Consider the following 11,326-nt stretch of genomic DNA (forward strand, 5'->3'; position numbering starts at 1 on the left):
AAATTATTGATGATATCATAAAATATTTGAGTTAAAATTTTATGTTGGTATCAATTTCACATTTTATTTTTAAGAAATTTTTTATTAAAAAAATCATATTTTTTATATTTAATATATTTTTAATTTCAAAATATATAGTGATAAAAATAAAAAGATAATTAAAATAATTAAGTAAATAAAGAAGGTGAAAATTAATAAAAAAATTTAATTACCGTGCACAAATTTAATTAGGGTGGTTAAAGTGATTCGATGGATCAAACACTCACAGCTAGCGATGTTGTTTTCCTCTTTCCCAAGCGACACGAGACGAGTTATTTTTCCATTCTTTGAGTTCTTTTCTAAAAGCCATCGAGAAATCTAAAGACCAAAACAAAGAAGGAAGAAGAACAAAGGAAAAAGGGCTTGGCTCGGTTGCCATTCTCATTCTTCTTGCTCTCCATTTCAAAGCTGTTGTATGTTCTTTTTGGGTAAGCTATCTTTCTAAATTCCCTTTTTTACTTCTAAGAAATTGATGTAAGTGATTTAAAAATTAAAAATAAAATTGAAATTTGTATCTTAGAAATTTGAATTCTTCCATCAGTCTACTTAAATAACTTTTGCTATATTTTCTAGGTGTTTCAAGTGATTTACTATATATTTGTATCCTACAAAATTCCGTTTTCCCTCCTATATATAAATGAGGATGTAACCCTTAAAGAATACATCCATATTAAGAACGGGTTGTTTCACTTGAGTGTAAATTTAGTGTTATAATGTCAATTTGGAATAGTAAGCTGATTTATCTTGTGTTCCTGAAAACTACTGGTTTTAAGTTTGATGTCTTATTCTTATGGTGGGATGTGAATCCAGGATGTCGATTCGGAGTGTCTATACTTCGAATCTATGAAGACATTATATATATAAATGCTGTACGTGTGTATTATATTTTATTTCTTTCAAATACTATCTGGATGCGTGTAGTATTTTAGGTTCCTATATCATCTATTTTGCATCTTTTAGGTGATTTTTCTGTTCTGTTTTGGTGTTATATTTTCAGTCTGTTGTTAAAACCATTTTGCTAACCTAATAGAACTCCTTTGCTAACCTAAGAATCAATATCGGAACAAGGGATAAATTGGATGGAATTCAAGACTATAGTTGATTAAATTATAAACTTAATTCTTTAAGCTTTGGTATTTCATATAGATTTCATGCTAATCCATTTTACGATGCTGTTATGTTGGACACATTTTGCTGAAATATCTAATGTTAGATGTTTTATCTTGTGAAGTTTAAGGAGCTAAGCTTATATTATTTGTATTCTTTTGATAATGTTATGTCTTCTGGCTTTTATCACTACAGCAATATGATTCAATATGTAGATCCTTATCTAAGCCTTTTCTAAAACCCTGCAATGAAGCACAGGTTACTTTGCTAGTTATTCATGATACAAGTACACATGTATATTTACAAATATTTTTGTACTGAACCAGAAAACCAGTAATGATATGCCCAAACCACTGTTACTGATGCATATAATGCTTTTTAAGAAAGCCAAAACATTGTTTGTTGGGGTACTAACAACCTTGATAAGAAGTCTTGAAACGTAATTATTTTCTGATTCTTTTAATTATATAAATTGCTAATTTTTGTTTCCTAATAGCACATCATCAGCAATAGGTAGTCAATCATGGAGTCAAGCAGAGCGAGTGAGAAAAAAAAGCTGAAACGCAAAGAGGTAAAATTATAACTTGGGGGATTTTATTTCTGTTTCTTCATTAGTAAAGTAGGACCATTATAAAAATGATGCTTTTTTTTTTTTTTTCCAATTGGCTTTCATAGAATAGATACTAGAGAAAAAGAAAGCAGCAGACCAACTCCTCAAAGCCGCTTCTGCCCAAATTGACCATCTTACTTCTTTCCCTTCCTTTTGCTATTTCAACAAAAATGGTAATTCTTGATCACCCGTTTTACCATCTATTTTCAAGTAAATGAAATTACTTATGTTTATAAAAGAGTTGACAATGTTGATTAAATCACTACGAGGCCTTTGTTTATGCTTGGAATCGGGGAGTGGAGATAAGCTCTCCAATTGTACGAAACAACACATTCAGAAACTCCTGAAGGTAACAAATTTATCCTGAATGTAATAATTTTAAATTGCAAATTCTCAATTGGATTTTTCTGTTTTAATTGAAAGCTTTGATAGGCGAATATGATGGGGCCATATGGATCAGAGTGGGCAGTAGAAGAGAAGGTGAAGCGGAGGGAAATGGTTGCTCCACAAGCACGCTATATATTCGTATATTGGAATGCCAATGAGATGATGGACAATGCATTCACTCCCTTGCTTGGTTTCCTACATTTCCGTTTCACTCTGGAAGAAGAGATACCCGTTCTTTATTTATATGAATTGCAACTGGATAGCTCAGTCCAAGGGAAAGGACTTGGGAAATTCTTGATGCAGTTAGTTGAGCTAATTGCTCAGGAGGTTTCTATACTTCTTTTCTTTCTAATGTCCTTGAATTTATTGTTTGCACCATTTTCATTGTGTTTAGTAGAATTTAGGATTATGTTTGCAATTGAATGCTGTTTATACTCTATCAAGCTAAATTTGAAGTTCTAACATGTGATTCTTTGCTTTGCTTTGCTTTTCATCTTTCTCTTAGAATCGGATGGGTGCTGTGGTGTTAACTGTTCAAAAATCAAACTCATTAGCCATGAAGTTCTATATAAGCAAGCTAAGGTAAGTTCTTCACTGTCTAAGGTTGTTGTTTACTTAGAGATGTCCCTCCTTGTGTAATTTAGTCTTAGTGGTTTTGCACTTGTGTATTATTTGCTGCAAGGATAAAATATGAGCAGCAAATACAGTCACACAAAAGGCGAAGAACAAATGAGCGATTAGGACAACTCAGTGAAACCAAAAGAAACAACTAAATTGAGCACAATCAAGCTAAAAGAACAAAACAGTTCGATAAATCTTGCTAAGGTTCTGGTTTCACTAAGCAATCCATGCCAAGCCTTATAATAAATCTAAGCAGTGCTGCATCTAGTATCTCCTTTGATGCCCCAGAATCAGGTTGTCACTTACATTGCCTTGCTTGGCTACAGTCTGATAATCCTGTTGCAGAAAATGACAAATCTAGACGACCAATTTATGTAAATGTTCCAAAAAGAGAGGTTCCTTTCCCTTCCTATTTGGACCTGATGCATTTTTGAGCATGGACTATGGAGATGCATCGAAGAACAAAAGTTTAGGACCTAATGAAAGATTGACCATCTATTTTGGATTGAATATCTATTTATGTACTTTAAGAATTAAGATGTATAGAGCAAGCTACTTTTTGAGCGTATGTTTATGCGTGCAAATGGGAGAATGCTTTAGTTTAGTTTTGGTGTTGCATTATTCTTGTACTTTATATGGTTGCAAACAATGAAATATATCAATTTTGTGCAGATATGTGGTATCAAGTATTTCACCATCCAGAGTTGATCCATTGGTAGGACTTTGATTACATATGCATTATAATACGTTATACTTGACTACATTATTGAGTAATTTTTAACCATTTTGCGCAGGTGGGAGTTGAAAAGAACTACGAAATTCTTTGCAAAACATTTGATCATGAAGCTAAAGCTATATTGGAGGTATATTCAGTTCAGTATAGGTACTATTATCATGTCATTTTCATCCTCAAAAACTTATTCACATGCATTTTGTAATGTTCAAATGTAAAATCCGCACATTTTCTCTAAGACTTGATATCAAGAACTGAACCCCAACTATTTGATTTACAATTTCTTTTCATCTATCATACCATTACCAAGCATGGCAAAAGATGTAGATGTCATGTCAGAGTTGCTTCCAGTACCATTTTACAACACTAAAAAGTGTTGGATTACATTGTTTATGCAGGACTGCTAGGAGGGTAGGGTTTATGGCTGCTTTTTCAGACTTAAAATTTGAAGACTAACAGGGAAAATTGAATGAGAGGAAGACTGTCAAAATCACAAGCAATGATGAATACCGGGTACCCGATTCTTTTATTTCTGCAGCTATGACCATGTTTTCTCTGAGACAGCACTTGTTTATTGAGGAACTGATATACAGTGCATAAAGTAAATTGTTTTGTTTATGAATTTAAAACTAAATTTAAGGGGAATGATTTAGTGGGAGAGTAATCTAGGTTGGATTATAGGCGTGAGGTTGCAATTTGATGAGTGAGTTGAACTTAAATTATGTCTTATACTTGTTAATTTCTAGTGAATTATTCTCTGAAAAAAGTTCCACAAACGGAGGAAGTTTCTGAATTGCATAACCTAGCATTGGTGTCCATTTCTATTTTATAATTGTTAGTAAGTTCGATGAGTCACAACAAAACAAAAATTTGGATGGCAAAATCAACAAATTCACAATAATGATGAAATCTATAGTCTTTAAATTTGTGATTTACACTAAATCTTATTAGAAATTTGCACTAAATCCTTAATCCGAATAGAAAAGCTTTCCATGCAATAATTCTTAATTTATACCATTTAAAAATCTGATTTAATTATATCAAAAAAAAATTTATGCAATCAGTTCATAGCTTAGCAAATTTTTTATAGGTTAAATTCTACTATTAGTTCTTGTATTTTACGAAAGTTACGAATTTAGTCATTGTACTTTAATTTGGTCATTTTTGGTCTCATATTTTTAAAATTTTTAAAATTTTAATCATTAACAAACGGTAATTGTTTAATTTATTAAGTTCTATTATTTTCAAATTTTGGTTGGGCAATTTAGTCATTATACTTTAATTTGGTTATTTTTGGTCTCATATTTTTAAAATTTTAATCATTAGCAAATGAGCTAAACGGTAATTGTTTAATTCATTAAATTTTATTATTTCTAAAATTTGATTGGGCAAACATACTATCTTATGTCTAATGCCACACTAGTTTGTTATTTTTTCATTTTATTTATTAAAAATTTAATAAATAGATTAATTATTGCCATTTGTGTCAAAGTTCAAATTTTCAAATTTGAAAAATATAGGGACTTAAAATGATCTAGTTAGAGAATAATGACTAAATCTATAACTGTATGCATAGTATACGACTAGTAATTAAATTTAACCAAACATATATGACTGCTACTGTTTGGGTCATGATTAAAATTTTAAAATTCAAAAAGTAAATTAAAATGGACCAATTCAAAAAATATATTAAAAATGACCAAATTGAAGTATAAAGATTAAGGATGACAATGGAGAGGGGCGAGAGCAAATATTGCTAAATCCACCACTATTTAACAGTTGGCACGCTTTGCTCAACCACTCGTCTCGTTCCTCTATGGATGTATTATTTTGAAAATCAGTATTATCTCCATTGATGTTGGATACATCCGTTCTCACCTCATTTTATTCTTCACTCCATTTAAATTTAATTTTTGCTACTTATTTTTAATGCTTTCTATCTTTTTAAAGTAAAGTAAATATTTAAGCATAATTTTCAAAAAAAATATTTAAACATAAAATATATGAATTTTTTTCTATATTATGTTATTACATTTTTACCCTTTTAATAGTTTATATATAAGAATAAAATGATAATTTTATATAGTAGAACGGGTTGGGATAATGCAAGTAATTACCATGATTGTTTTATACCTACTATTCAAAAGAAAAAATCCATCTTACCGTATCTCGCATCCATTTTTCAAAAGAAAAAACCCACTCCATTCGGAGAAATTCAATTTGGAATCCATCAAACAATTTGAAATTTTCTATTTTTAATAGAGATTAAATCTACAACTTTTGTAAAGTATAAAAATTAATAGCAATATTTAACTTTTTTATACAAAATTCAAGAGTGCGTTTTTGAAATTGATTTTATATATTTATCTTCTCTAAATATCTTGTAAAAGAAACTCTAAATATTGTTTTTTACATTAAGTTATGGTTTAAAATAATTTTTTTTATTTATAATAAAATTTATTGTGGAAAAAAGTGAAGAATATACAAATAATTGCAGAAAAAGATAGCTCTCCTAAGAGTTAACTTGCACTGCTTGGGACCAAGCGAGGGAATGAAGGTCTTCAATTGCAAGGAAAAGAAAATTCTCAAAAGACTTTTGTGCTTATGGACTAATAGTAGAAGCAAAAAACGTGTTTATTTTTTGAAAAATAAAAATAAACATCTGCTTCATTAATTTTAAAAAATTGTTTAATCGGTAGTAAATAGTTTTTACTTTCATAAAAAAAAAATGTTCTCTTAAGCAATTTGAGATGTAGCGCTAAAGAACTATTCATAACTCCTTCCCAACTTATAAATAGGAGAATAATGCGTTTCAGTGTAGTCAAACCCACATCCTTCTGCATTGATAACAATGTCATAGCAGCCAAGCTAAGACTCAATCGATGTTTATTGACTACTTTTAAATAAAATAAAATTTATTAATAACTCTTAAAATATAAACATATAAATGTATATTTAAATCTTGAAACATATATTTAAGTAACGTAATTGATTTGCCACATTTTTTGTGACAAATTAAGGTCTTTCTGGCACTTAACGATGTTTTTTAGTGTTTTTATATGTTTTTATATTGTTTTCGATTTTTATTATCTCAAGTATAATTTATGCAAAATAAACTTTTTACGCAATTTTGAATAATGTCATGACCTAATGGGCCCCTATGAGTCTAGGGATGATTTAACGGCTTCATTTAGTATATAGGACACTATTTTCAAACTTAAAAGACGAAGGACAATTGCAGCATCGTGACACTGAGGAGTGGTGTCGCACACCGGTCTTCGAAAGCCAAATTATTCCCAATCGAAAGGCAGTGTCGAGACACTGATCTTGTGGTGTCGCGACACTGGACGACGATTAGAAATTTTAATTATGAGTATTTTAGTCCACACAATGAAATGTAATCAGATTTTTGAGTTGTTAATCAGCCCCAATTAGATCATACCATAAAGTTTATAAATAGACATGTTTAACCTCATTTTAAGGGGCTTGGCCAAGTGAACCACTTAGTTAGTTTTAGGTTTTTATTTTAGTTTTATTTTTGTAACAGCCCGTTTTCAGTGAAATCGAAACAGTGATTTTGGGACCACAAATCTAATATGGATATATTCATTTTTTTATTATTTTAATATTTATGGGACTATATTAGGGTCGTGTTAAAATTTCGTCAAGAAATTTTGACGCTTGCATGCTTAATTAAGTCAAAAGGACTAAATCGTAAAAAGTGCAAAAATAGAGTTCTAGTTGCTAAAGGTAACTAATCACTATAGAACCTTAATGTAAGAGTACTTAGGTGGTAATTATACCATTTTTGTGTTAATGGACATTTATGAGTTTGGTTTTATGGAAATTATTAACTTTTTAAATGGTATAATGGTAAATAGGTAATCAAGGTTAAAATTAATAAAACAAAATCCATTTTATTTCATTCATCTTCTTCCTCCACCTAAATTGAAGAAGAAAGAACAAATTTAGGGCGTTTAAGCATTCGGTTCAATCTCTAGCTTGCATGTAAGTGATTTTTTGTCTCTTTTTAATGATTTTTATATTTTCAAGATCGTTGTAGCTTAATCTAGCTAGCCTAGGGACTAATTTGCAAAATTTTTAAAGGGTTAGGGTTTTTACATGAATGTATTCATGTGGTTTTTGATGTTTGATGGAAGAAAATGAATCTTTGTTGATAAATAAACAACTTTTGTAAAGTTATTTTTGTTAAAAATGTCAATTAGGGATTTATTTGTAAAATGTGTAAAATACATGGTGAAATTGTAAAATAATGATTTTTATGAGTTTCTATGGGATTATATTGAATTCGGCTAGCATAGTAAGTGGATGAAATTGCATGAATTTCAATTTATAGGCTTAAGGACTAATTTGTAAAGAAATTAAAATAATAGGGGTAAAAGTGTAGTTTTTACAAATGTATGAATTTTGGACTAAATTGGATAGAACGAATATTAAATAGATTGAATTTATCTATTTATAGCAAGTTAGAGCTTGTACGGATTTAGATTGGGGTAACGATAAAGCTTTGGATTACTCGACTCTCTTTCTACGCCTTTATCGTCGAGGTAAGTTCGTGTAATTGTGTAATGTTTTAATGCTATCTTTTGAGCTATATGAAAATTGTTGATTTTTATGTAATTAATTAATGTAATCCAACGATGTCACGACTACTATCGAGCCCCATTTGAACCTTAGAAATTTGTAGGATACAAATGACATGTCATTAGAGTTTTCATGTTCCGAGTGCTAGTCTTGAATGTCCTACCGATGGCTGAGGTCATGCATTTGTTGCAGATACTCCATAGCACGTGTGAGTTGCATATTGTAGCTTACATTTCGACCCACAGCTCGTGTGAGCAACGATGTAAAGGAGAGGAAAAGGTTACGATTATATGTTTAGCACACTTCGTGTGAGCTTTCCCGCATATCCGATGATATTCTAAACGGTTCAACGGACATGAATTGGAAAGGAAATGGTAAGTTTTCAATATGAACCAAGATATGTATTTATGAAAAAGATTGGAATGGTGAGATACATGGAAAATATGTTATGTTATGGAATATGATAAATCAAATTAAATTATGTTCAAGTGTAATGGTTATCTATGTTAAATTCATATGAATTATGTTCAAGTGTAATGGTTATCTATGTTAAATTCATATGAATTATGTTCAAGTATGCTAACATGTGTTGTTGGTGCTTAGGCTTGTGCCAAGCTATTAGTTGGATTATACCATGTTAAATTTTAATGTTATGCAATGGAATGGTAAGTTATGTTTTATGTTATACGAACTTACTAAGCATTATATACTTATGTTGTTTTCTTTCCTAAATTTTTATAGATAATCAAAAGCTCGTTCAGTTTGGAAGCTCGTTAGAGACCTATCACACTATCCCATGAATATATCGGTAGATTTTGATGCTTTGGTCATGGTTATAATGGCATGTATAGGTGGACTTGTATTAATGATCTAGTTGTTATGTTTGGCATGTATATATGTGGTATTATGGTTGGTGAACTTTTGGTATGTTTGATTGTGACTTGGTACATGGTCAATTGTGCTATGGCTTCGTATGGAAGTAGGTAGTTGTGTGTGGTTGATTCATGTATAAATATGTTTATGTTTATGTAACAACCCGATTCTGGGCCTAGTCGGAACAGTGGTTTTGAGACCACAAATCCGACGAGGGAAAATAGAATTATTATTATATTTTTATGGTCTAAAATTTCACGAAAAAATTTTGTGAAAATTTTGACGATTGGGCACTCAATTTAGTCAAAAAGACTAAATTGTAAAAAGTGCAAAAGTTGGGTTCTATATGTTAGAGGTGTCCAATTGCTATGAAACTTTAAATTGGAGGTCCTTATGTGGTAATTAGACCATTAGTTAATTGATGGACAAAAATGGGCATAGAATTAGTGAAATAGATTTTTTTTAAGTAAGGGCATTTTAGTCATTTGGTAATAAAAAGAAATAAAATGGGAAAAAGATGGAAAAATGGTGTCATCTTCTCCATATTTTCTGCGAAATTTTAAGGGACACCATAGCTAGGGTTGCTTTTCTTTTTCAAGCTCATAGTAAGTGCATCCTAGCCCCGTTTTTAATGTTCTTCGCATTTTTGAGATCCTCGCAGCTCGGTTTAGCTATTTCTACCATTAATTCATGTTAGGGTTCATATTTGGAAAAATACCCATAGGTGAAATGTGTTTATTTTGTTGTTTTATGGTAGAATATGAAGCTAGGAATTATGTTAAACAACTTTTGCTAAGCGATTTTAAGTGAAAACGAGTAAATCGACAAAATCGGTAAAAATATTTAATGTTCATAAGTACATGTTAGAGTGAGAATTTGACATTTCCATAGAAGGAAAAAGTGTTCAGCATGTTGTAAAACATAAGAATAAGGAGTGAAATTTAATTTTCGAGCTTGGGGAAAAAATGTAATTATGCAAAAGTTTAGGGACAAAATCGTAATTTTGACAAAAGTTGAGTCGAAGCTTGTTTTAATAAATGTGAATGTTAAACAAGCTCAATTTGCCGTTATAGATCAAGAAAGATGAGAAGTCAACCTTAATCGGGGAAAAGAGAAGATTGGGGATAAATTCCAAAATCTTTACATTTTGTATCGAGGTAAGTTGTATGTAATTAATACATTGTTATAATTATTTTTGTTATATTTCGTGACAATATATGCGAAAGAGTTGGATATGAAATAGTTATATTAAAGTTAGAAATTTGAAATTGGTAGTTGATTTGTTTAAAATCAGCTTGGTTTAGGGATATACCAACTGCAAGTAATGGATGAAGTGATTTAAATCGAATTATTAAATTGGTTATGGAGTTGAGTGGAAGAATTGATATTATAATGTGCTATGGAGAAATTGTAAATTATTGGAAAGTAAGAATCTTTGTGGAACTGTCGGAATGGTAAAGATTTGAATAAGGTATCGATGAACATTTGTGTAGTACTGTGTGAAGGCTACTACGTGTATCAATAAATGATGGTCACATGTGTAGTACTAAGTGAATGCTACAATGTGTACAGAGAAGCTTTGGTCACGTGTGTAGTACTGTGTGAAGGCTACTACGTGAATCGATAAATGATGGTCACATATGTATTAGTAAGTGAAGGCTACTATGTGTACCGAAAAGCTTTGGTCACGTGTGTAGTACTATGTGAATGCTACTACGTGAACCGTAAAACTTGATCACGTGTGTAGTACTATGTGAAGGCTACTACATGAACCGTAAAACTTTATCACGTGTGTAGTACTATGTGAAGGCTACTACATGTATCGAATGATAAAAGTAACATGGGTAGTACTGTGTGAAAAACCGCAAATATTTTTTGTTATACCGACATGTTCAATAAGAATGAGTATGTGATTGGAACGTGATAAGTTGCGAAAGAGTGACTGAAGTGATGAAGTCGTGTAATGTATTATAAAATAAATGGTTATAGTGCTATGTGAATGAGGGATGTTGGAATAGAATAGATTTGGACAGTGACAATGATGTTAGTTTGAAAAATCACCAAAAATTATAAAAATTTAGTTCATGGTTGAATAAGACATGAAATTAAAGCTTAATGAGTCCACTTTCACATAAAATAGAAAGAATGGCCAAAGGAGTTATATATTTTGAGATATTGGAATTTTAGTGAGACAAGGTCTGAATGATTTCGAAATCCTCTGTTCTGACTTTGAAAAATCACTAAAAATCATAGAAAAATAATTATGTTTTGAAATTTACATTCTTAAATTTATTATTGAATCTATTTTAAAAAGAAATAAGTGGGAACATCATTTGAACTCTGTACTAAGA

The 11,326-nt window shown here is 30.6% G+C and overlaps 1 protein-coding gene across 7 annotated transcripts; it reads left to right on the plus strand.

Moving 5' to 3' along the window:
• The first annotated feature begins 256 nt into the window (after nt 1-256).
• LOC107922610 (N-alpha-acetyltransferase 40) lies at nt 257-4,290 on the plus strand. 7 transcript variants are annotated; one of them, XR_001691360.2, is made up of 9 exons: nt 257-467; nt 1,643-1,717; nt 1,827-1,929; nt 2,026-2,105; nt 2,189-2,470; nt 2,649-2,725; nt 2,826-3,058; nt 3,437-3,479; nt 3,559-3,590. XR_001691360.2 is itself a non-coding variant. In XM_016852719.2 (9 exons), exons 2-9 carry the CDS (start codon nt 1,670-1,672, stop codon nt 3,951-3,953), a joined length of 780 nt encoding a protein of 259 aa, XP_016708208.2. In that variant the 5' UTR covers nt 257-467; nt 1,643-1,669; the 3' UTR covers nt 3,954-4,290. The 7 variants fall into 7 exon arrangements, 6 of the variants coding, with proteins under 6 accessions (XP_016708208.2, XP_016708210.2, XP_016708209.2 ...); XM_016852719.2 differs by lacking the exon at nt 2,826-3,058 and adding an exon at nt 3,896-4,290 and having other exon boundaries at nt 3,559-3,647; XM_016852721.2 differs by lacking the exon at nt 2,826-3,058 and adding an exon at nt 3,896-4,290 and having other exon boundaries at nt 3,559-3,627.
• Nucleotides 4,291-11,326: the final 7,036 nt, after the last annotated feature.

This window comes from Gossypium hirsutum, chromosome D11 (genome assembly GCF_007990345.1).
Source record: "Gossypium hirsutum isolate 1008001.06 chromosome D11, Gossypium_hirsutum_v2.1, whole genome shotgun sequence".
Classification (NCBI taxonomy): Eukaryota; Viridiplantae; Streptophyta; class Magnoliopsida; order Malvales; family Malvaceae; genus Gossypium; species Gossypium hirsutum.